Source organism: Embiotoca jacksoni, unplaced genomic scaffold (genome assembly GCF_022577435.1).
Source record: "Embiotoca jacksoni isolate LCO1_2020_lvr unplaced genomic scaffold, fEmbJac1.0.p SCAF_2, whole genome shotgun sequence".
Taxonomy (NCBI): Eukaryota; Metazoa; Chordata; class Actinopteri; family Embiotocidae; genus Embiotoca; species Embiotoca jacksoni.
This window is the reverse complement of record NW_027185340.1, coordinates 1236674-1263559: the sequence shown is the minus strand read 5'-3', so window position 1 is coordinate 1263559 and position 26886 is coordinate 1236674. Positions and strand designations below refer to the sequence as shown.

The 26886-nt window shown below is 41.3% G+C and overlaps 1 protein-coding gene across 1 annotated transcript in view; it reads right to left on the bottom strand.

Moving 5' to 3' along the window:
• Positions 1-1315: 1315 nt before the first annotated feature.
• The window catches only part of myo3b (myosin IIIB), a 61391-nt gene continuing 35820 nt past the window's right edge, over positions 1316-26886 (bottom strand). Inside the window, exons 26-36 of the mRNA XM_069155224.1 lie at positions 25654-25859; positions 23299-23410; positions 23006-23168; positions 22402-22482; positions 20882-20978; positions 19478-19529; positions 18461-18584; positions 8831-8931; positions 8406-8452; positions 7842-7995; positions 1316-1436 (exon numbers count right to left, since the gene is read on the bottom strand). Of these exons, the coding sequence (XP_069011325.1) occupies positions 7863-7995; positions 8406-8452; positions 8831-8931; positions 18461-18584; positions 19478-19529; positions 20882-20978; positions 22402-22482; positions 23006-23168; positions 23299-23410; positions 25654-25859 (1116 nt within the window). The 3' untranslated portion in view covers positions 1316-1436; positions 7842-7862. The remainder of the gene's footprint in view (positions 1437-7841; positions 7996-8405; positions 8453-8830; positions 8932-18460; positions 18585-19477; positions 19530-20881; positions 20979-22401; positions 22483-23005; positions 23169-23298; positions 23411-25653; positions 25860-26886) is intronic.

Below are 26886 nucleotides of genomic sequence, written 5' to 3'. Positions count from 1 at the left end.
AGGTTTAAATGTCAGATAAATGTCAGCTGTTGTAATCTGCTCGCTTATGTCAAACCAGACGACTGTTAAAGTAAAGTGGGAATCCACCTAAAAACAAAATGACGATTTTTCTGTGATCCTCGTATGCAGCACTGATTTATGGACATTAAAACAGCGCATTATTAATTCTGATTCAGGGTGGATTTTCACATAAATCAGCTTTACATGCGAGCTGTCATGTTATGCAAGGCAAATTTCAGCCATATGTGACAACTGCATGAATTTTGCGAGCCATCAGCATTAACAAATTATTGATATCTCCCTTTGAGATGCTCGGTTCAGCCATAAATGCGTTTTTTTTTTTTTACATTTTAATGCATCTCAATAGGACTCCAGCTGGGGGATGGATTTGGCTGAGCAGGACTTTGATATAGTTTGTAAGAAATTCATGACTGTGTGCTTGACACAATGTCCAGTCCCGGAGGTAATTTACTTGCTCCAAACCTCTACCATCTCACAGCCACGCATCAAGCTTCACAGGGTCACCTCGGCAGTGGTTTGGGTAAAGGAAATTTTTCTTGCAGCATTTGATGGGAAAATGAACTTGGAGGAAACCCCAGTGCAATAGTTTCCTGCCTGTACATTCAAGGTTTTGAACATGGAGTCGGTCAGCAGCCGCCGTGTATTTCATTTTGTCCTTTAAAGCATAAAGCAGAGTTGATCAACAGAAATACTGTTTAAGAGGAGCAGACATGTTTGAAGCTGCATCCACAGATCATCTAAAAGAAAGATGCAGACTTGTGATTGTGACAGAAAACTAAACTCCCACAGGTGTTAGATCTAAGAGGCAGGAAACTGAAGCAGCTTTTTATAATCTAACAATAAAATTCAAAGAGAACAGCAAAGAGAATCAATGCATCTTCACATTATATTTCTATTTTGATCAGAATTTTAGTTTCAGACAAAATGAACCACCTTGTGGAAGTTCAACAGCTGATTGTAATTCATGTAAACGTTACTTGATGTAAAAAAGAGCTTGTTTTTGTTATATATTGTTGTATATATGTAAATTACAGCAGGTGTTGAAATTAAGAGTGCTTAATTATATCCACATTTTGTGTCTTTTCTCAAGGCGGACGTATAGATATTAATAAATCTAGACTGGGATAAAAAAAATATATCAAAGAATGAGCCCATGACCTTCAAAATAATATCTGTGTGGCGGCTAAAAGGTAGAAATATTTACCATAATCGTTCAGGTTTTGTATACAATGTGAAAATATGTCACTAGTAATGAGTAGAAATAAAAATACAATAATAATCAAAGCTCTGTGGTTTAAAGACATTTATTTGACTCATATAAAACAGCAGTTTACTCGAAATAAATATAAATTTACAAGAGATGTCAAGTGTGTAGATGAGATGTTTTGGTCCAGTTCAAAGGAGAAGAAGGCAATCTGCAGGAGAGAGAAAAACTAGAATGACATTTTCATGATGCAGTAAAATACTCAGTTTTGCATTAATATCATTTTAGTAGAATGATTTACATCTTATTCTATTGACCCACAAAGGATGTGGGAAAGTGTAAGTGTGAACGATCTTGACATTTTGAGGTAACTGACAAGGAGAAGTGTGGGTTTGACAGTCGCTGAGCAACACCACAACCCCAGACCTTTTTAACTTTCCCTATTCTCTGGACAGTTGGAGAGAAAACAGGTTCCACATCTGTCTCATACAAGAGATATGAGAGACTCGGGGGCGGGTGGGGTGAGGAGGTGCATGTGTGAGAGTGAGTTTGAGTGTGTGGGAGAGACAGAGGGGGAGAGAGGGAGAGATGCTCGAGGCTACTGGGTACTTGAGCCGCTATAATGGTGTCTCGTATGAGAAAACATCTGTGAATTTCCTCAGTGATCTACAACAAAGTATAACTCAGAGCAGTCACTCAGCAGACCTTTGAAGTTGCTGTCTGACAGAAAGCTGCCATTGTTCGCAGCCCCCAACACACAGAAACTCAAACTTTGGTCTCACTAATTTTCCCTGCAACGCGATACAACTCTTTTTTTCCCCTCCGTCTCGTTCTCCCTCCTTCCGAGCCTATGAAGCTGGGGATCTCTGCATATTCAAGAGCAAACAGCAAAGCCTTGGCAAAGGGCCGGGTTGGCCTGGGGTCACGTAAGGCGGGACAGGTCATTCTACCTTTGCTCAGCCCACCCTGGATGTGTTAATCCAGCCTTAAAGAGGAAAAGTCTCCTCCTCGGTGATAATGTACAGAGTTACAGCCTGCAGTGCTCTCCCAGGAAACATTTCAATAAATGGACATCATCTCCAATCATCAAACTGAGATGCCCCAGACAAAACAATCCGCAAATATTTAAGTGCCATTAGCTTCCAAGGGCAACTCATTTACATTTCCTGCACTTACGTTTTTAAATATTTGTTTATATATAAGTAGATTAGCCGTGTTGGAAATGCTTGTGTTGAGTTGTTTGAGAGTGCTTGAGAATAAGAGCTGCTCCATGCTTCTTGGAGCGTTTTGCATTTGCTGATGTGGAGCAATGGGGCATTGGCATAACTGTGGGAAATTTTGAATATTTTTTATCAATGGATGCTTAAACCGTACACAACAAATTGTTACCTCAGTCAGTGCCTTCAAAAGACAAAAACAGGAGGAAACTAGAAGGGTTGTGGGAGAGCACGGAGCTCCGCCACAGGCAACTGTCCATTCTTCTGTGATATGCAAATCTGCAACAGCAGCCACAACATATGTCTGGATATGTTTCCAAAACTATCTGAATGATGTCAAAGTGTGGACGTGTCTATCTGAACGCTCCCGTCTCAGGTGTTGTACCGGTGCCCCTTTATGAAACTACTTTCCACAAGTGTGCGATAATAACTGCTTACTGTATCAGGTTTCAGTAAGTACATGTGAATCCCGGAGGACTACTAGTACCCGCAAATGCAGATTGAGATTTGGAGTCATCATGTACCGGGGATGGCTTATGTTTTGTCACTATTTGACTTTACTACCATCTACTGTATGAGAGTTGTATTGCCATTATTAGGCAAAAATGTCGTGTCTTGCAATGTTAATGAAAAAGAATAATAATTTGTGAACCCACCCCGTGATTCGAACACGCTCCAAAATGTAATGGATTCCTCCGTAGCCCACGCTACACACTTCCACCAAGTTTCATTAGAATTGAAGTTTTTAAAGAGCAGCGTTTATGTGATTTAATGTCATCTTGGTGTTTCCCTTTGCCTTCAATTGGGTTTTTGGAAGAAAGAAAAAAAAAAAACAATAGTGTAAAAATTTGTTTTGGTAAATCTGAAGATGACATTGTTGGGTTCTTTAATAAACAAAGAGATTGACCTTTTTCTTAAAACGAATGTAAAAAATATTTAAAATACTGCAAAAAAAGCTATATTTAAATTAAGTAAAATGTTTGTTAAAGTTCAACTTTTCTCACATGTAAAGACAGACTAATATAAGACCTACTGGACGGAGTTTAAAACAATTACATTGGATAGTGTTTTAGTTTGACCTCAATCTAAAGGTCGTGTGGTTGAACACCAGGTGACCGTTCCACTTCCTCCTGCCAGTGGCAGAAAAGACAAGCTTTCTGTTATGCACCCCAAACTAAAACAAGGCCGTGGTAATTCTCACACTGTTACCAGTCCAGCGTTTATTCAATGGCAGCTGGTCGCACCATCTGGGAAAGCAATGCCGGGGCAAAACAAAACAGGTTACACCTTTGGCCATGCCAAGTCTGCTAGTGCCCCGCTCCGTCTACAAACCGAGAGAGGCTAATCATAATTTCACGCTCTGATTTGTCAAATCCCATTCCAGCACCGGAGGCACCAAGAAAACTTTTAAGTCAATAAATTTCATGGCATACAGGATAACAGCTTTTCCATATTGTTTCTATTGTTCTATGTAAGCCTTTCATAGCTTCATCCTTCTTTACAGCAGGAGGAAACTGAATGGTTCCTTTTTTTTTCTTCTCTTTTGCAAGTGAAAAGGGAGGCTGTAATTTTGACCAGAACATTTGGCCACTTCTAAGATTAGCAGCCTGGAACAGACTCCTATCCCCGCGTGCACACATTTTATATTCATGCAAATTGTCTTAACAACAAAACAGTGGATAGAGTGCCCTCAACAAACTGCAGGTGAGAGGAAGCTGAAACAAAAGCCACTGTAACCCTAATGGCATCCCTTGTCATTAAGAGAGCTTTGATGTATGTACTCAACAGACTCTTTTATCTCATTCTTCCTCTACGCCTCCTATTCTCTGCCCGGCTCAACCAGTTTCTTTACTAATGCCGTCTTTAGGGAATGTTTCTCGGGGCCCTCGACATAGGTCGGGTTGACAATCATGTCGTTCTCTTCAATCATTAGCCAGCAAACTGCATCACAATGCTGAGTTTGTAGCTATTTTAGGTGTTTGCTCATCTCCTGTAATTGAAGTTTGTCAAGACAAAAAACAATATGAAACCAGACATGGCATTAATTCTTTACTTACACAAACAAACTATGGCATGCAATCATAATATCATGTTATATATTTTCCTGTGCTAAAAATCTGACACATCTGGGTATCAAAAACACGTAAACTGCATTAAAACAGTATTTGAAAAAGCTGCACATGAAATGCTGCATTGAAACTCTCCCTTTGAACTCAAAGGATATAGAAACAGGACAATGTTGGCCTAATCGTGCTCTCTCTTTGAAGTGAGACATCACTATTAGGTGAAAAGGTAAGTATGCTTCTTTAGAAAATAAAAGCTTTTCATCATTTGTTAAGGCTGCAGCTCGAACGATTTTCATAGAGGTGGTTTAAAACTTTGGATAACAGCGTTTGGGGCTGCTTTGGATGGAGCTTTAATGAAAGCGCAGTGCATGAAGCAAATAGCTAAAATGGCAAGAATAACACGAGCAGTAACGTTAGCCACATTAAAGGAATCCTCTCCCGCACTCCAGATGTTGTCAGATTTAATGAGGGAAAACAAGAAGGAGCTGGATTTACAAAAAACGTATAAAAGAAAACACAGGTGTCGGGACTCCAACTCTGACTTGACACTGCGTCTGTCCCTCAGCGAGGAGTCCAAGCAAACAGACGCTTCGGTTCATGAGGTCAGAGCATCTCTCCTTTAAATGACGACAGGATTTCATAACATTTGCCTTTTGCAACACATAATCAGCTATCCAAGGCAATTAGGTACACACCTCTGCTCACCTCCTCTCATATGCTAAAGCAGGCAATCAGCCAGGGAGTTAATTTGGCAGAGGAAAAACAGGGGAAGAAACACCCACTCTGGCACCATTTGTCACCACAGTCCAACCTTGTTATTCAAACTAGAGAGCCTATTTGAAATTCCTCTCTGTGGTAAAACAGGGCCAAAATAATCAAGGGAGCATGATCACACTTAATTGATTCAGTGTACTTTTAAGATGCACTACAGGGTGCTGGGGTGACCTATTTCAGACTGCTCTTCAGAGGAACCAACGATCCCAGCAAGGGAGTAATGCACAACGAGGATTTTAATTATTGCAGGATCTGTGGCTACGACCGGAGGTGAAATGCTTCTGAACTAACTGTGACACCACATTATAACACTGCCAGTGGTCTGGGCTTTTACTCTTTGAATTTCTGGAGACTTAAATATGACGATGAACTGAAAAGACCAGTATTTTCTTGATTGATTAAGTTTAATTATACATTATTTGATCATTTTAGTTGTCCATTTGCCTTTTACTCCACTATATTTATTTACAAGATGCAGTTAATAGAAACAAAACTGATAACGATCTTTTAAAATAAAATGCTTTGTTATAGATGAACTGCCAACAATCTATAAAAATGAAAATACCTTCAGCTCAATCAACAGCACCTTTAAATAATACTTACACATGAATAATAATCAAATAATATAAAATGACTGGTGCCATATTCGGTTTCAAAATCTGTATTTTGAGTACAAATTCCTGCAAGTACTTTATAATGTAGGACTCTTCCATGTGATGCAGTACGTTTACTTTGTGGTATCTCTTTTAATTTGGTAAATGACCTGAATACTTTTTCTAACGTGTAGAGTTGGTCTGACTTCAAGGAGATGTGTGACGAGATGTGTAACTTTTCAAACTATCCAAAGTAACCACATTAGCTCTACAAGCCCTGTGGCTGTTCAAAATAACAAACGGCACAGTTATGGTTAGAAAATTACAGGGTTAAAACCACAGAGCTGTCAAGTGACAAAACCCATGGAGTCAAAACCATTTTAAATTTCACTGGAACAAGATTTAACAATATTCAAAGTCATCAGACCTTACAGATCACATGATGAAAAGGGAGAAATAAAACATATAACCAGTGGTGTTTGGGTGATGAGTCAGTCCTCAGTGTTTCAACCTGAGTCTGACCCTCACAGCACTGAGCACTTGGATTTGATGAACACTTTGGGCCTCTTCAAACCCACCAGGATTCCTGTGAATCTGAACCTAAGTGAAGCCGGTCTCGCTATCAAGGCAGAGCTCTAATGTTTTCCCCGCTGAGTATAAGGAGGATGAGATCCTCAGTCGTACCACCCTACTCTTCCTATTAAGATCAAAATCTCTTCTCAGGCCCTCGGGTGTCAACAAAGGGAGATGCAGTAAATGATATGCAAATTGAAATGAAAAAAAAAAAAGCTCCACAAATCAACTCGCCAGCCCTGCATTTCCGACACTTCACATCTTAAAAGAAAATTCCTGTATTTAGGGTGAAATTCAAAGTGAGGTCTAGCTCTGCCTCTGTGAAGCTATGTGTGGTGATTCCAGCTCTCAGACAGCACAAAGCCCCTCTAACTACAGGCAACTCGCTGAGGGAGAACTCATCGAAAGAGTTCTGGGTTTCACAAGGATTTGTCTCTGGATCCGTCGTAGACAACAGACATAATGCTCAAAAATAGGGAGATGTTCCTACGTCAGGTTAACACCACCGAGTGTGGAAGCACGCTGCCTGCAGAATGAGGCTCTCCTTATTGTAAATGTGGAGCAGTGCTGAAGTGATGACTCCATCAGTCCATTAAAGAAAAACAACAGAAATAAGTCAAAGAAAATTTCAATGAGAAAATCATTTATCAAGTTAAAGCATGAAACGTGCTGGTTAAAGCTTTTAAAACAACAGCACTTTTCTTCAGTGGATATCATTGCATATTGAATTTTTCTTTTGAATGTAGATCAGACAGTTTCATTTCATATTTGGCATTATTTTTAACATGTCAGACTGAAGAATCAATCAATAAAACAGTTAACAGACGATGAGAAGGATCATTAATTGCAGCTCCGTGGAGCTTAAACATCTCGCACATTATTACAGACTTAAGTGAATGCTGCGTTTTATTGTGACTTAGCAAAAATGTTTTAATTAATGAGCTCGCCTCTCCCAATACACCACATGATGGTGCGTTCTTTCTGTTATGTCTATTGTCATTAATTAATTTATGGATGCAGCATCTGTACCAGTTTGTCAGCTAAATAATAGCTGCACATTTAGTGCAGGATTTCAGCCTCTATAAAAAGCGACAAACACCAAAATAATACTACAAAGTGAGAAGCAACTCCTCTTGCAAAATCCGGCATATCTAACTATTATTAAACAATTTAAAAAAAGAGAAAAATGGTACAATATTGACAGAAAACCATTTTAAAACGGTTACTGATGATAAGTATATTGTTCCTGTAAACATTTTCTGAAGACTTTGCATTAAAAGATGAGGGTCGCTTATTCTGCACCACTGCTACTTGCTCCACACTCCAAAGCACATCCAACACGGAGGATGTTCTTTGGAGTGTCTGTCTAACGTGTCTGATGCGTCTGTCTTACCGGCTGACATGGATGTAAGGCTCAGCTCTGACTGACGAGAGGCCCGGTAGAAAGGGTGGGAGAGGGGGCGGTCGCGTACTCTTCCTCGGGGATTGACTCCACAGTTGACAGTAATTTGTAGTACTCATCTTCTCCATCCAGCACTTTGACTTGACTGTGATGTGAGAGAAGACAAGAAAGTAGTGAGAAGTTCCTGTGATACCGAACAGTGACACAGTTCTCATGATGGGAACAGCCAGACGTTTAGATTAAAAACAATATTTGCAGATGCAGCGATGAGGCGTTTATTTTTTATTTTTGACCATACTCATCTAAAGCAGGATGTCATTTATAGCACAAATACAAGTCCGACCTTCAACAATTAAAATTAGCATGCTGACAAAGGCCTCATATGTAACCCCCCCTCCTCCTCCTCCAGTGACGTAGAGCATCTCTTCATAAAAAGCCTGTTATTTTCAGCTCTCCATTTACATTATAAGAAAACAACTCCATTTCTGGATTCTCCTATTCCACAAAGGGCCTGCTCTGTTTAGAGTTGCTGTAAGTAGGAAAGCAGTTATTTACCCAAGTTTTCTCGGCTTCCTCTTGCTCCCCTGGTAATCCAGAGTTCTCTGAGGAAAGGGCCAAGAGCACACAGTCAAAAGATGAGCAGAGAGTCATTAATTTTTAATTCAAAGTGATTTTGTGTTGAATGCGAGCAGATGCTGATAATATCAGAAGTCACAGCATAATTTTTTTCTGATCAAAGGGCTCAAGTGAGTCTGATGAAGCATGCATCTTGCTCAGCTTTGATAAACCACATCAATTATTCACCGTGAAGGCAGACATCCTGACATGAAAGCAACAGATAAAGAGCATAAGCACATGTTCAAGACAAGAGGCAGAGAAGCGTGGGGGTGGGGCTCCAGGGTCTGGCACAGGTAGGTTTAATTGTATTATCATGTGGAACCAAAGTCAGACAAAGGCCTTTATCGGCACTTTGAACTCACATTTAGCTGGTTGTAGTACAGGCTGTCTTCAGGGCTGTTGAGCAGCTTGGGCTGCTGGCCCCGCCGGCGAGGAGTTCTCTGCTGCAGCTTCATCACTGGACCTGCAACAGAGGAAAAACGAGGGCAGTGATCCAAGCGGGCAAAACAACAACAAGCACCAACACGATACTGACGATGACGACAGCAGCAGTAAACAGATTCTGCCCTCGACGTTTGAAATCTGCAACCTTGTGTGACAGAGAAGTCACAGAAACTTTCTAAATGTACTTAAGTGAGATTATGTAATTCCACCGATGAGATGACTCAATAACAGCTTAATATTACATAAATCCAAACATATACACCACGTCGAATTATATCTCCCCTCACAGGTGCACAGCAGTCGGCGTTTAAATTTGACAAACTGCCGGGATGGAAGCAGACACGAGGTGAAACTGTGCAGTCGGGACTAATCATGTTTCTACAACCAGTCAAACAAACCTAAGAGACAGAAAGATAATTATCAGATCTGATTTTTAACTTCACATTCGTCACAACTGAGAACCAACACAGTCACAGAAGTTACAATACACAGCAACTTGACCCAAACAATGCTTATTGGAAAATGACTGTTTTTTTTGTCACTTCCTTGTTTCACAGACACCACGGACTCACATTAATGTGAAGAAAGATGCGACTGTCGTTTGGTGACAGTCCTGGAAAATCTGATTCTGCACTGATGACACAAAAAGTGGGTCAATATTAAAAAGTGCAGATAATCTCATTGATTTTCAGCACGCTGTCTGTTGTGTGATTGTAACATGGAAATTGAATATTTGGGGTCTAAAGCCCTGAGAGAATTTCAATAACTGTCTTTATTAGATGAGACATCTTAATATATTTAGTTTGTGATGAAGAAAGTTATTTATTTTAATGCATTTAACGTTTATCTCAGTGAGTCACACATTGCTGGATGATATCTTGTAAATGCAGCAGTAGTCAGTGGAGGCTTGTTTAAATGAGCCTTGTTTCGTCGTTGTCTTTCAGAAGATGAAGTTTTGTTTTCTGGATTACATGAGAACAGTACGGTGTCACACATTCTTGGTGTGCTGTTCATTATTTGCTGTTAAACATGATCAGGGTAAGGCGGCCATTTCTAATGTACTGCAACTGAAAAATGTCACCGTAGTAATGACAGAGGTATAAATTCTCTACAGAGTAAAATTCAGCCCAACTCTGTTAAAAATAGCTTCTTCTTTTTGTTGTTGTTGTTGTTGTTGTTTATTATAAAGATAACTGAAAGGGAAACAGCTGGCCTGGTTTTGTCCAAAGCCTCTGAAGCTAACAAATTAGCAAACTGGGCTAACAAGCGGCAGGTTAGCTTTAGCATGCAGACATGAACGCGTTATAAATGTTCTCCCTAAAATCTCACAAAGAAAGTGTATCATTTTCCAAAAAATGAAAATGAAAATTGCTGATGGAAGTGAATGGAAGTTAATCTGTGCTGTTTTTACCGGACTGTCCCTTTAAAGTGAAGCGACGTCCACTTTACTGGAAAACCAAAAACCCATTTCCACCACTTGAACAAGAGCCTGACCGACTCTACGGGACGCCACGCAGATTTACACACTTCCGACTCAAACCAGTGAAACAAACGTTCGTGTCGTCTGTTAAACAGCGAAACGTCGTTTGTACGTTCAGATTTTCCAGGAAGACTTCTCCACTTCTTCTGCTTCTCCTCCAGCTGATGACTGAATCTTTGGCAGTGTCGGCTTGTTTTTCCTGATTGTTCAAAACAGTGTGTGCCCAAGAATGAATTATTCATCGCACCACAGAAAGTGAAAGCTTATTGACGACTTACCAAAGATAATGAGCTGTGTGATAACGTGGTTATTCAAACACAAGACAATTATGAGGGCTTACTATGTTCTTCCACCGCCGCTCACCCCGGCTTTCAAAATTCATAGGTTACAAAAGTGTGTTTTAAACCTCAGACACCTCAACAAGGAAGCATCTATATTTAATGTCTGATAACGTTTCATCTTCTTTGCCTGCATTTCAGGTGAGACAGGACATTTCTTCATCATCTCTTGCTACCTCTGCTTCTCTACCTTGACTAAAGCTGCATTTGCTTTTTCCATCTTAACACTACTTTGTACTCACTTTGAACAGACCTCATCACATCTCAATCCTCCACATCAAAGAGCAGGGTCTCCCGCCACCCCTTCAATCTTTTCTCGGTTTTCTTGATGTTATTCAAACCAGCACCGGTTTACTAAAGTCACACTTTGTAAATTCCCGGAAAGTTCCTGTCAGTTCTGAGATATTAGTGAACTTTTACCGTGAATCTTATCTTCCTATGCCTCAGAGGTGCCAACTGTCCACTGTGTGAATCCTTAGTACCTCTGAGTATTTAAGGATATTTGCAGAAATCTTCTGTACTGAGGGAAAAAAAAAATTGTATTTCCTCTAAAAATGATCTTGTTTTAGTTGCATCGTAATCACTTGGGTTAAAATCGTACATTGACATTAATTGTACATTATGTGGGTGCTTAGATTTTGAAACCTGAAAGAGCTCCTGCATCTACATGACATGCTGTCACGAAGAGAAAACAAATCATCACAAATAAAATGGTTGCACCTTACATCTTAGTTAAACAACGTCTGTATGTAGGACATTGTTCTGCTAATGATGCAGAAACGGTTTTGATAAACAAATGTTTTATTCCCCTGAAATTGCATCAAAGCACTCAATCACAAATAATGAATCCCAACATCCTTGAACAGAAATTCAAAATGAAATCATTTCGTACAATAGACTGCACAGTGTGTTTGTGTTTGTGTTGTTTCTTTTAGGTACCAGCAAGTCTACAAATATTAGAAAAAAAAAATGCACCGACTCTTACCTGCATTGGATGCAAGCATGGCAATATCTGAGTCCTTCTGTGCTTCAGACGGGAGACGCCTGACGATTTATAGATTTAATGTTACAATCTTAATCTTAACTAATGTCTTTAAAAAGTGCAGCAAGTTAAATTTAAACCCAATGACCAGCTCTAATGACAACTGTCGCCAGTAAGTTTACTCAGCTGCAGCTAATTAACATTCATTCTAAGAGTTGGCCAAACAGCAAAAATAAATCTCAGCTGCTGCCAGATTAACAGGCTCTCTGCACACATCAGTTTAAAATGGCTTTACGGAAGAAGAAGAAGAAGAGCAGCACTGCCTTCAGAGAATCATGTTCAGGTCAAGATGAAGGGTGAGCCCTTCATTTTTCAGCTAGCGTAATCATCAGGTAAAATATTAATTGGTTTCATACTAAATACCTGAAAATGTCATTCCCATTATGTTCTCGCTGCACTTTCAATTTAGTGATTATTAACTCAGAGTTAATAAGAGTTTGTTCGTTTGTCAGCAAGATTAATGAAAAACTAGGGGTCTGATTTTCATGAAACTTCGTCAAAGGGAGTAACATGGCCCGAGGAAGAACCGTTCAGTTTGGGAACGGATCTGAAACACGGGGCAGGGAATTAGTTTTCACTTTCACGAACATTACGAGACAGGACACTTGGCCTACGAGATGCCATAAACCTATTCATCTAGCAGACGGTAGGAAAGTGGTGACAAAACAACACTCGAGAAACACGATCACTCCGTGTTACAATCCACATTCACAGGTAGCGGTGATCCTCTGGAACGCTCATGCAGCGGCTCAAACTGAAGACAACAAGCAGTTGTTACGGAGCACCGGAGATGCACCAGAAAATAAATTCTGCCCTGCAGTTATTGAGTGGGACGGGACCGCCTGCAGCCCGCTATCATGTTCACCCTGAATAACAGGCACACAGAGAGGGCAACGAAACACTTCATGGATTGTTTTGGCGGCCCAAACAGGAATTGGCTTCATCCCGGAGGAGCACTCGGGAACAGAGGAAAACTGAAACAAGTGAATCACTGCCACGACAGTGAATGCACCCAGACATATGTTGTGGTTGGGGTTGCACATTTTCAAGTCCATTTAGTTCGCAGTGTGACCATGCTAATATGCTAAGCTACGACGGTGAAACACCATGTTTGCATCGGAGAATAAAATTCAGCTGCGCCTACAAAAAGTGTGGACTCTTAGAAATGTATTTTATGAAAAACTGCAAGTTTATTGACAAACGGACTTTTCTCCAGGTCTTCACCTTTCAACAGCGTTATTTGACCTGTTTCTATGAATGTTGACAAGATGTTTGATTGTGATTACAGACATGCAGTTAAGATTACGGCAAATATGTTTATTTTAAACCACAAATGCAGTTTTAGACACAGTTAGATGTTTGCCTAAACTTTCTAAGGTGGTGAATTTACCACTACAGATCTGGTGAGAGGTTCAGTCTCAGAATTTATCCATTCGGACCTGCAGCGATTAGAGCGTGTAGAAGATCAGAGGATGGGTCAGGCCTCCCATCTCTGTGCCTCTGTTTGGGAAATCACTGTCATTTGATCCAGGCCAGCCCCAGAGGAATGCTGCTCCTACAGATATATTACAAGCAGGGAGGCTGCCAAACTGGCTTCTGGCACGGCGGTGCAGCTTGGACATGGGCAGCCAGAGCTGGGAAGGGGTCAGACAGTGGCTCGCACCGGGGGTTTGCTAAATGATGGTGGGATATCTCTGCTGTTTGGGGTGGGGAGGAATATTGGTCAACTGGGAATACAGAGGCAGTGCATTTCACACAATATTGATTTCTCCCGATCAAAAGAGAGCCAAGCAGAGTTTGCTGCTCTCGGTGAGAGACTTACATATTGTACATGTTTGCTTCTCGAGATAAAACGGGCAGGAATTCTTTTTTGAGATAGGTGCTTCTTTCATTTTCAAAGAGTAGCAGATGAGTCGTATTACAGCTCTAAATACCACTTTGAAATCCCTTGAAAACCAGAATGCTCCTCAGAAACAACATAAAAGAGCTGCTAAAAGGGATTTTTAGTGGAATAAATTAGAGATGTATCGATTTAATTCCCAAATCACGCGCCGCAATCACCTGACTTTTCCCAGACCACAGAGAACCACTTGGGCTTTGTTTATTCAGATGGAGGGAGCAGAGGCACCAAAAGGCATGGATTATAAGGAAAAATCATCAGCAGGGGCCTTTGATGTCTAAATGAGGCATGTGCAACCCAGACCCCTCTCTACCTCACAACTGCCTCTTCACACACACATAAACCCACACATGCACACAAACATGTGTGCACACGCACACAAACACACACACACACAGACATTATTCCTCAGCGGCAAACAAAGACCCTAAACAGATATCTTCAGTTGAAGACGATTTCCAGAACTTTTTAGGGAGCCTAAGATTTATTACCGAATTCATCATTTTGGACTCATGTGCTTTAAATTAGAAGACAAACTCATCAAGACCTGCAGATAATGTTGAAAAAAGGGGAAGTTCCTGCATCTGTTTTCACTAATGCAAGCAGAGGATGTTGTTACTTAAAAGCAATTTTTCACACTGAAATCAATCATCTCCGCTGGCAGCAAATTTGGAAGTTTGACTCCTGAAGAAATGGAGGTGAAATCTCTGAACTTTGTGGAAGTCAATCTTTTTTCTTAACAGTCGTAATAGATGTAATTTCTAACTGTGACCTGGCAGGGCAAGTAAACAGTAAGTAGTGAGGAGGGAAACGTGAATGACAAGAAAAGCAAGTTGAAAATATTTTTTGCTCTCCTGATCACTTGAATCCAAAGTAATTTTATTCAATAAAATATGATTAGTTATATTAAACTTTTCATCAACAACAATAAAAAACTAATAAGGTTTTTTGTTTGAAAAAACTTTGTTAAAGTGACTCAATCTACATGTGCAAAATTACAGAGAACTCCAAGTATAATTTTCCACCTTGATTTTATGTCTGAAGAGATTATTCTGTTGGAATTGTGATGATGAGTAGTTTGGAAGTACATCCTGTTAACTACTCCCACTGACATTAAGAGGATTACGTAGGTAGCGTCAGACAGAGGCAACTCCTTCCGTTAAGTTGAGTCTTTCCTATCCCTTCCAAATCTCTGCTGCCGCTACGTCGAGCCTGTAATTTGCCTAAAACTGAAGGCATCCGGTTGAGACGCAGCGATATGTGGAGACAGACTGATAAATCAAAAGGCTGAGAGACAGCGAGAGGGAGGGAGTGTATTTGTCTGGAGAACATGGAGAGGGTGGATCATTTGTCTGGCAGATGTATGTTGATGCTGCTGCTTTGGTGGTGGAGGTGGTGAAGGAGGGTTGTGGAGGAGGGTTGTGGAGCAGCACCTGGTGGCTGCGAACCTTGTGGGAGGACAAGTGGGAAGATGTTTAAGAGCAGAAGGAGGGAGTGAGAGGAGAGGAAAGTGAGATGTACTTGAGGGTGGGATGACCTCAGTGTGGGTAAAAACTGTGCACACATTCCCATTGAGCTCTTCCAGCTGCAGCTATAAAGCACAGAAAGAGCTCGGAGCGACAAACAAAATCAATTCTTATTGACTGTACCATGTTATGCACTGAGGGGACATAACTATAACCACTGAGACCACACTATCTGAGCTATTTTCCTCTTTCTTCTCATCGTTTCATCCTTTCAAACCGCCAGGTTAACTATCTTCTAAGGCACAGAGGTAATTGGGCTGTGTGTTGTGGCTCCACTTTATCGCTGTCTCTCTCTTGACATGTATGTTTACCACAACTATAATCTTCAAAAAGCCTGTTAACATAAGTAGCTCAGCTTTCATAAACCATAAAGTCAGCTCTGACTGATCCTCGGCACCATCCTGTTTACCACGCTGAGGAGCATAAGCAGCGCTCTGATCATATCTGCTACTTGCTAGCAAAGGCTTTCTTTCTGCACACGTCTCAGTGACTCATTTCCAAACATGTTGTATTAATATTCAGGCTCGGCAGACAGGTGACGAGAGGTGCCATCGACTTGAATGTGCGGCTTACATGAATACACTGTGCACGAGGAACTTTTCCACTGACAAAACACGGAGAATCAAAGGTTGGTGTTGCAGACAACCGAGAGCGCCTGAAGTACAAAGTGCTTAAATGCGCTCTTCCCACCATAAACCATAAAATACAACACCGTGGGTATTTGACTCAAGAGTGAAGACGGCCGCCTTGGCTGGTGTCAGATATTCAGTGAAACACATCTATTTAAATCCTTTCTCTAACCGGACTGCTTTGTTTCATATTTGAAAAAAGCATTTCCCTTCACAACAGGCTTTGTTAAATCATGTAGAAAAGACCCAACGTCCGTCGGACACCTTGAGAGGTTCCAGGTCACGCCCTGCTGTTTGGGCCTTAATGGGAGCAGGGTGTAGAGTGTGTGCGAGTGTCTGGAGGGGTGGAGTAATTCAATTTCCACAGCTAATTTTCTCTTTTTCTCCACTAGTGTCCTGAAACACTCCAGGTTGAGCTTCAGCCTGAGAGAACCGACGCGATCACCAGAGGCGACAGCAGGATGAGACACAGGAAGGAGCCTGGTCTCCAAACATCTGGCAGGGCAAGGCTTCCACGACTCGCTCAACCTCGGGATGAAAAAAAAAAAAGCCCCCTCAGATCTGCGGGGATCAAAGTGTGCCCTGGGTGCCTGAGCCACCGTGGCCTCCCTCAACATATTCAAATGGAGTTTCCTGAAAGATGTCGGAGCCACAAGCAGACCTTGGAACATAAAGGAGGCAGGAAAAGGAGCGACGATGAATACCTGAAAATCTCCACACAAAATATCTAAAGAGTTAGTGAAGGCTTTTTTTTTTTTTTTTTTTGGTCAGGAAATTTAAATAGAACTAAGCTGTCAGGTATGAAATGTTTTTCATGTGCTCAAGGCTAATTTAGTCAGTGGAGACTGGAGAGACCTTTCAGTTTACTGAAGAAGAAAAAGCAGTCTAATAAGGTTACACTTGGTGAAATAAATGATGCCAATGACACTATAACAAGGCTGTGTTAGCTTAGAGGTTCCCAACCTGAGGATCTGGACCCGCCAAGGGGTCTCCGACATAAACCCGAGGGGTCAAAAGAGCAAAAAAAAAATTCTCCATCAGTATCTGTAAGATGAATTGTGATATTTCTTCATTCCAGGGCAGCAACCTGCTTTTGTTTTTCTTGTTTACAAAGGGACACATTTCAAGAATAAATTATTGAAACAAGTCAATTTCTTTTGGAGACATTGAAATTTTCTTTAATTCTAGATTGACATTATTTCAGGATGTAAATTGTTAATAATTATAATCACAGGATAATAAATGCACCGATTAAAAAGATGATAAAAACATTGTTTATTAAATTATGTTTATTTCCTTTAACTTTTTTTGATTTTATAGATTTGTCTGTTTTTCATGTCATCTTTAAAAAACGGAATAGTTTCACCTTATGTCTCTAAAAGTCCCTTAAACTAAACAATCTGTGTCAGAGAACAGCTCGTAACTCGTGTCCACAATAAGGCTATAAATAGGATATTCAAGTGGATATGATTTGAAGGAGTCACAAGCCAAAACAGTTGGGATTGAGAGCATTAGATGACACGGTACAAAGAGAAGCACTGTGCTGGTTCATGGTTCAAAGGCATCAATAGAAATAGATTTCTGATGCTATATAACAATGAAATGTGTTTATGGACTGAACAAATGATAAACTAAGTGCAAAGAAATGTGATTTTTAAAAATGAAACAAAGCATTTTACACCCTCATCTTCGGTTTCAAACGGCAACGAAAGAACAAAAGGAAGAAAGTTATTTAAAACTTTGTGTCGACTGAGTGGGGGCTCCAGTGATGCAGGACGAAACGCACATTTGAGAAAGATGGCGTCGCTCCACCATTCGCTGCAATGCTTCCCTCCATAATCACCCTGACATTATAAACTCATCAAACACTGCCTCCCTTCAGCAGCCGTGATGCCTGGGAGCGGGGGTCACCTGTATGCAGCATTACCGAATTAGCCGCTATCTAACCCAGACCTGCTGTGGCGTGCTGACACTAATCCCGGGCCCGCTGGAGAGCCCCGTCTATGTTACATTATCATGTCTAATCCCCGTAATCTCTCAGCCGCACCGCTAAACGCTATTCCACCTCCGTCTCTTACCTCATACCCCTCTAATAACATTAATGAAGGGCCAGGCCCCATTACCAAGGCTACCCTAGTGGTGGGCTGGGCGACGGCCGTAATCGGAGGCCCCCTGCACAGCCACCCACTCAGCCTTCCAGGCAGCAGGAATTAATGTAATTCATCGCCTAGGGCAAAAAGCAAACCAAACATATGTTCAACAAATCAGGGTTTGTGTATTTTCTTGTCACCGTTACCGTGCAGGTCTATTAGAGTCACTGATGAGATCCTTAGTGAAGGGCCTGCCATGCGGGAGAATGAACGCTTTGAAGTGCTCATGCCACTTTGAAAGCCCCCCCACTTGCCATGAGACGTTTTACGATGAGCTGACCCGGGTTATTAAAATACCACAGAAATGATCACCCATAATGCCTCTCTCTTTTGCTGTCAACAAAGAATGGCAGCAGAGGATTGGCTGGGATGAAAGGTTGAAAGGGGTCCCGTATTAAAAATGGCACTTTATCCATTAAAGCGGGATTTCTGCTGTCTCTTTGTGTAATTACCTGCAACCGCCAGCTCTGTGCTCGGGCTTACCTTGTTTACACTGCATGTCTCGCAGTCTAGCTGTCTCCCTGCAAGGCTTCGTTACACTGTCTTCTGCTCTGCCTTTGTCTCTCTTGATGTCTTTCACTTGTCTGTCTCGGCTGTCAGGGCCAACCTTGAAAGAGGAGGCGTAAACACACCCAGAAGAGCAATGTCAATGAAAGCACAGGATGAATAGATACACGTTAAAGCAAGCCCTGTAATGTGTTTTTTCAATTTAGTAATGTAGATGTTGTATTCATTTATTTACAATTTACATTTTGGCACTCATATAACTCAAACCCATTAATGTGCTTTGCAATGTTAATCAAATGCTAATGCAATTGCATATCCCCCTTTACTAGCCCTACCTCCCAGCAAACAGCACCACACTGACTTAATTGTGAGGGTAAAAAACACCACATACAGACTTCCTCTCATATTTAATTTTATCTTTGAATAAAAGAGCTATAGGAAAGTATTAATCTGCTTAACATTTCTAAGTACATCCTCCAAAGGATTTTGCTTTTTTAATCTTACATATGCTCAGCAGAGTTACTGGCAAAAACTGTACATTTTCCTCATTTCATCCTTTCAACATCAAATGGTGAGCAGCAAAAATTGGATCAGACTTCAAAGACTGTGATGTGCTCCAAGTCACGGAGTGGCTCTTCTATTTCACATATTGAATCCGAGCAGGATATCAAAGTGCTACCAAAGAACCTCAGGTCTTTACTAAAAAAGGGGTCTAACATCTGTAGAAAGAGGAGCGCAAAGACAAATCACCTCAGGGAAGAGCGAGCATTTATTCTCAGCCGTGAATTTCCAGCCTTTTGATTCTCTCATTCCTGTACCACCCTGTCTTCTCCGCTGAGATGGAGGTTGGAGCAAGAGAACTCTTTTGTCTCAAGGACTCAAAAAATTCCCAAAGAATAATCTGGGTTAAAGCTGCTTTGTGGAGGAGCAGCATTTCACATACACGGCTAAAGTAAGGCACAAGAAAATGCTCATTGATATTCTGTTACTTACATTTCCTTTATGTATGTAATCTGCATGTGCCTCTTTGCTCTTTGGGTTATAGCTGTGAAAGTAAGAAGCCTTTGTGAAAACGATCATCATAAAACTACACAATCAATCTTCATATTAAACAGCAATCTGCATGATCTGTATTTTTCTATTTGTTTAATAGTTAAAACATCATGATTGTGGAATTTGCAGAGCAGAAGACAGCAATATGTTTCTGTGCATGATCACCCATGTTGCATTATTTAAAAAACAAACACCAAAAAGACAACATGTGCACACACAATGCTGCATGCCAGTTGCAGTCATGCTTCGAGCCTAGAAAAACAAGATCTCATCCAGTTTGGACGTAGTGATGCAACTGGAGGCTCTGCTGTTTGGATGCAAACACAGAATTGATGCGTGGCAGAGAGGAGGGATATCAAAAGGGATAAGAACAGCATGTAGGTGAGAACATAGATCTTACAGGAGGAAAAATGGGCCAGATCATGTCAAAATAAATATATGTGGAGAGATTCCAACACTGATTAAACAGAATTGTTAAGTGGAGGTTTGAAGTTTTTCTCACCAAGGAATATGATTGTAAACATGGAGAGAAAAATCCCCGATGAGGCGCTGCTCAGTTTGAGTATACAACCAGCATAACATTTTCAGATGTGTAAATCTAGTATTTTGGAGATGGAGTCTGGAGAGAAATGCACAACGTTGACCAAAAGACACCAAAGATTTGAACGAGATTTATGGTTTGAGAAGTTCACCGAGATGCTACGCAACTCTACACACCTGTGTTTATTGTTATAGTCATTTTCCTGCTTTCTTACTGTAAAAATCTACTCATCCAAAATCATAAAACAATACTTGGGTGTGTAATATCTGATATTTGTGAGCTGTGGTGCAGAGTGAAGCTAAACATCGAGACCATCGACACCTCGTACCGCTGCTCAGTCGGTGGCTGCCCTCCTGCTTAGCACATACTTTCTTAATGACTGGCCTGCCCATATGCTGAATAAACATAAAGTCCTCCGCTCGTACATCTGGAGACCAGCGCAGCGCCCAGCCCTATTTGTGGTCAGACAAGTGCGCTATCTTGGTGGAAAGTTATTTATTACGTTTATAAAAGTGAAAGAAGTGGTGCACAAGGAGGAGCTTTCTCCTTTGGGTTAAACAGCAGTACATTATAGGGTGAAAGGAGCCCATCCAGCAAGGATAAAGAGGACTGACAGGTATGTGAGACCTGCAAGGCATTTCTAATGGAGGTCCTGTTTTCAGTCACATCCTAATACTTTTGTCTGCACCACAAGAAACAAAAGAAAGTACAAAAAAAAAATGTATAAATAAATCAAACAGCAGGAAAATATGCCATCAATGAGAGAGAGCAGACCCTGAAGGACAAAGGATGTCAAAGCTCACCCTGTCTGCTCCTCCTTGGTGGTCTTTCCTCCAGCCTCAGGGTGACATCTGTGCCTCTGGGTTCCACGGTCCCGACGCACCCGATGGCCCCTGTAAGCTGCACAGGATATGAAAGTCAGACGTGCCCTCGCACGGTCGGAAAAGCCTTTTCTTCCCGCTGTCATCAGTCTAAACAAGATGATCAGACAGTTATCCAATGTAACACCATTTACAACATACTCGTCAAAACCACCAAACAGTTCTGTATTGCATTTGCTGGAGGAGGTGAAATGAGTTGAGCATGCACATAAGGAGTGTAGTGCAGCAGTGGGGAAACATCGTGTGATTATTGAGACGTGCTAAACTCAGACGGACGGTAAACCGAGCCTGCTGACTTACTCTGTCAACGGGCTTTGTGTTTTTCTGGTAAATTATATGCACAGGAAAGGAAAGCTCAAGTACATTGTTGAGCAATGGTTCTATTTTGCATGGTCTAATCTGATCGATGGTGAGCATGTCCCTCAGGCCCGCTGAGATCTGAGACGCCACCAGGCTCATACATTTGAAAGGCATCTGTTTATTTTCAGAATGCAAATGCAGCCCACCTCAAAGGCTATAAGCTGCAGAGAACACACAATGTGAATGTGCTGGAGTGCTCCGCCGGGGGGCTGAGGCCCCCACTTATGTCAGGTTCAGGTTCTCCCCCCTGTGAACCCCGGCGGCCACACACAAACACGCTTCTCCCAAAAAAGAAAAAGAAAGACAGCGGCGACAGAGAGGCTTCCCTCACACCAGAACCATGTTTACCCATTCTGCAGCTTTATTTACGAGGGTTTAATGGAGGACATTTACACAAGGTGCGCAGGCGACTGAGATGCTTCATGTGCCAGATGAGGGCAGCCCTTAGGAGAGCCAGGGGAAACAATGCCAAATCTCCTCCCCCTGCCCTCCTCTCTCCTGCCCCTTTTGGCACCCTCCCTTGTCCTCCAGTGAGAGGCTCCAAGGAGGGGTGGTGGGGGTGGGGGGCCGGGAAGGTTAATGTGCCCACTTTGATCTTCGTCAAGGCACACTGAGTAAGAATTAATTTACATTTCAGATGAAAAGGTTGACAGTATAAAAAGGCATCTTGTTTCTGGTATGTGAGAGCTGTGTAATAGGCCAGGAATTTGAGAGAGGAAGTCGTGAGGAAACAGAAGGGATAAGCCCCTCTCTTGCCTTTACTGGGAAAGAGATGAAAGGAAAAAAGGATCTCAGTATGCACTGTTCTTCTGAAACATGGGGACCAAATGCTGCCCAAACTTTCAAAAGCTTTTCTGTATGCATTATTAATTAATTATTACTATTTTGTAGGCCACTCATTGAGATCAAAAAGGTGTTTCACAAAGACGTAAGGTCTCCGGGCCTTTATCCCTTTTCCTTTTGAAAATGTTCGCAATGAAATAGCGCGAATTTCCACCGGACACAGGACTACATGAGAAAACCCAGAAGTTCTCAGTTGAATATATGATGAACTTCAGAGGAAAATATAAACATTTCTTTACCTGACTGGATGCGAAGAGCGGCCCCTTCCCGCTCCTTTTTTATTTCCTTGAGGTTTTGGCGAGCAACATAGCCCCTCCAGGCTAGAGAAAGAGAAAAGAGACAGTGTGTGTGTGTGTGTGTGTGTGTGTGTGTGTGTGTGTGTGTGTGTGTGTGTGTGTGTGTGTGTGTGTGTGTGTGTGTGTGTGTGTGTGTGTGTGTGTGTGTGTGTGTGTGTGTGTGTGTGTGTGTGTGCAGGAGATTGCTGACCTACCTCTGTGAAACAAAATAGACTGCACATACTACACAAGATCCCACTTCAAAACACGGCTAAAGCAGGTGGCAGAGGGACGGATCCCTTTGAACTCTCAGGTCTTATTGTCTGCTGTGAAGCATTGCTCTTAACCCTCATGGGTCAAGCTGTGGTTATCAAACTCATCTCTTTTATGAAGACTCACAGGCACATAATAGATTAGAGGTCATTAAGAAACTGCGACTCAGATTCTCATCAAATTTGCACCCGTTTTATCATCATGTGATAAAAGAACTCATCCTTCATTTGTATAGTTTCGACTAAAGTTTCAATCATTTCTTTCCTTGTTTACTGTTTAATTGCCACTGAAATACCTGATTGGATGATGATGGCTCCACGGCTTCTCTTCTCCTTCTCTTTTCGGTAACGTCGGGCCCCCAGCCAGCCTTTAGTGTAAGCCTGCATCACCACCACCCGAGCAATCACCTCCCGCAGCAGCAGGTTCAGCTGCTCCACGTGGTAGTACTTCAGAAACACCTGACAGGACATTCAATCCTACTTAGAACATCCTAAACCTGCTTTTTTTTGGTCCATTATGCACCTCATGATGCCCTACAAATGCACATGTCTTGGTTATTTCCTCTTTTCAGTGCTGTGCTCGCGCTACCTTTGTCTTCCCTAGCACCCAGTCCTTGAGTTTGGCCCGCTCCAGAATGGCAACAGCGTTCTCTTTGCTGGTCTCAGGCATCTGGTGAGCCCGAAATGCAAGGTAGTAATATCTGAGAGACAAAAAGGAAAACAAGCAATAATTAAATCTATAGTAGTTGAAGTGTTTAAAGAACAGAGGTCGTGGGCAGCTGATATTGTGTAATCAACAAAATACAGTAAAATTAAAAGTTTTTTCAAATTGTGGTAAAAAAAAAAATGGTGAAAAGAAAAATAGAAGAGAACTGTTGCCAGATATTTAGCACACATGTTTTATGATTAGCAGAAATGGAGACGGTCTGTAAAAGCAAAATGTAATGGAAACAGACTTTGAGAATAAATCACATTGTACATGAAGCATGTAACTGAAACTGAAGCTCTGACGAATGTGAGAATGGGACTGATATTCTCATCTAACACAAACTAATTTTGTGTTAATGTAGTGAAAATCATGAACAATAATCAATAATCCAAAAGTAATTTGGGTATATTTGGTTTAGATTTCTTAATTCTAGAAGTCCAGTGGATTATTTAACAAGTACAAACATGTTGCTCCTACTTAGAAACTGACAAGTAATTCACCAATTACTTGTTCAAGACAACAACACTGGATTTTTGGGGCTCATTTCATATCAGCGCATTTCAACCAACGTATCTGCAGACAACGATGCATCAGTGACAGGTCAGAGCCAGTGTCTCGGGTTGACCCTTGAACAGACTAAAGATATTAACACCTTATTGCACACAACCACTCGAGGGATCGTTAGGAGCCTCACGGCTTGAAGATAAGCTGCTCAGAAAAATGAGTGTGACTGAGACATGAGTCTTCAACAGAGGCCCATTGTTGGAGCTCTTTTCAATGAACCACCGTCTCTTATTTCAGCGGCCACCGAAGACGGCCATCAGCTCGGGCCTATCAGTGCGCATCAGCTTCACTGCCGTTTGTTGCTCACAATGTCTGGATCCATCTGCTGATCTCCTTGTTATAGTTTATAAAATACCAGCATAGGACAGAGTGGCCCTGACTGTTTGCTCAGGGACATCAAGGCTCCAGAACTACCGGTTCATCTCTCGTGTTCTGGCGTTGGTCAAAAAGAAGAAGAACAACAAGAAGAAAAACTTCTTTGAACTCCCCTCCCCGCCTCAGTCTACAGCCTTTCATTCTAATTCCTGTTGATACCTGTTATTTCTTTGATGGTAAATACAAAGCACTGCAACATCAGACGAGCCTTTGATATGAGAGCACAAATTTAAATCAGTTTTCACTAAAGGTGCAGTTTAGCCATTCGGGTCTGTCTGTACGACTTCTGCCTGGCTCAGGTGGGATGATATGGATTCAGTAGTGAGGTTAAAATGGAATAACAGTCTCCTGTTCACACAGCCACATTTCATGCACAGGCGCTGCGGAGACAACGACAAAAAAAATCCATCATGCGAGGTCATGTATGATCTCCTGGTAATCACTCTTTAATACTGGGAGCAAAAGTAGGACATGCAAGGAAGAACCATGTGGTCATTCAAAGTTTTGTTTCACCAAAATTAAGCACATATTTTTTAAAGCTTCCCTTAAGCTGTGAAACTAACCAGCCATCTCAAAGTTTTTCTTCCTACAGGCCACAAGCCCGAGTTAATTAAATTTCATATCATCTTAAAGTCTCCACATTAGAAGTGGCTGGAATATTTTTTTCAAAGGAACACTGATCAAACATACATTTTCTGAGATTTTCCCACAGACTTGTCTGAATATGTGTGTGTGTTTTTTTTTCTTTAAAATGACTGAGACTCTTTAGGTATATACTTTTAGATTTGGGGTTGGACATTTGAACAAGAGAGTGTAGTGCTTAGTAACAGATATCAGATCCTGTCCCATATTTTTAAAAACCAAAACAACACCCTTACGTAAAGCCCCCCTAATGATGAAACTTGTATTAATTGTGTTTAATGTAATACCAATGGGACAAGGAGGCTGCATTTGAGCTTTTCCAGGTCACTGAGTTTAAGAACAAACTCTTTATGAATAGTAAAAGAAATCTATTAAAATGCATCACCCTTTATAATCACAGTTCCTCCCTGTTTGAATTTTATCCATATTTTACAGACAGTATCCACCCAGTTAAAAGAGCTGTAGGATTTAGTCTTGCACTATCACTAATGACTGCCAATTAGTCAGCCTCTTGCTCTGCTCAACTTGTACCACTATCTAATTAAAGAACCAGTGTTTTTGTGTGATGGGGAGCATGGCTCACTTGTTCTGTGCCATCTCTGGGGTTGTGTCAGCACACTGCAGAGTGGAGGCCTGTCTCGACACCACCCTTACCTGTTGACAAACTCCTCAAACAGGATGCGGTGGGAGTAGCCTTGGCGGCGGATGTTCACCGTCTCCAGGATGCCCGTGTAGCGCAGCTGCACCATCACCCTCTCCTTGAAGAAGCGCAGCGCCTGCCTGTCATCATTGGGTTTGATGCAGCGCACAAAATGTGGCTGGCCCACCACCATCTTAGACAGCAGGTCCATCAGGGAGTACTGCAGAGACACAGTGAGACAGCGGTGGGCAGAGGCGAGACAAGAACACCAGAGAGCAGTTATCACATGAAGTCCTATTATTAATGTCCGGTGGTGGAAGTTGAAGTGTTATCATTTGCACTTCAAAGAGCATCCACGTTTTTCCTGGTTGTCTGATAAAGGAGCCCAACCTGAATCATCACTGACGGTATTAATTAGTCCCAACGGGATCGGAAAGAGTTTTTATATAACAGATATAAATAATGAGATTATTGAAAAAATGATCAAAGTAAGAATAAAGCAGATTAATGCTGCATCATTTGTTAACTTTTTGTCACTTGCAGAACAATTTGTAAACACTACATGTTTCTTATAAAGTTGTACTTGTTCTCTACACACCCAGTGGACACAGTGCAGAGCAACATAAACATTCATTTGGACAATATTCATTCACTTTTATCTCCATTTTGTTCCCAACCAACCCCCGAGAAAAATATCTGACTCTTTAACAGGTAAAAGCTTCACTGTGTTTGTCAGCCAGCCCAGTGAGGACCACCGGCTAATGCAGTTATTGGGAAATGTGGTGACTTTCATTAACAGTAAATTAATACAGAAACCACAGCAAACCAGATTTCATCAACATTTTATGATCAGTAAGTGAAATTTTTTACTGTTAGAAGGAGCAAAAGCAGTGAGTATGATGCTTTTATACTGAAGGAATTATTGATCTAAAATTTTTTGATTATGCTGTTTTTATTATTCATGTTATCATATTAAAGACATAAAATAGAATTATTATTAATTAATTTCTAAAAGGAATTATTTACACGGTAAATATGATTTCTGTTGTTTCCAGTGGTTGAGCACCACTGTGAGTTTTAGTTACTTTCAAACTGTCTCTGGTCCCGCATGAATTCTTGAACGATTTTAAATCTTGTTATCAGGTACTATTGATAGAAGTTTATGAAAGTTGTATGAACTACAAAGAAGATAAATATTCCATGAATTTCATTGCGTGTGCTGCCAAATGTAAAAAGCTGCTCAAAAG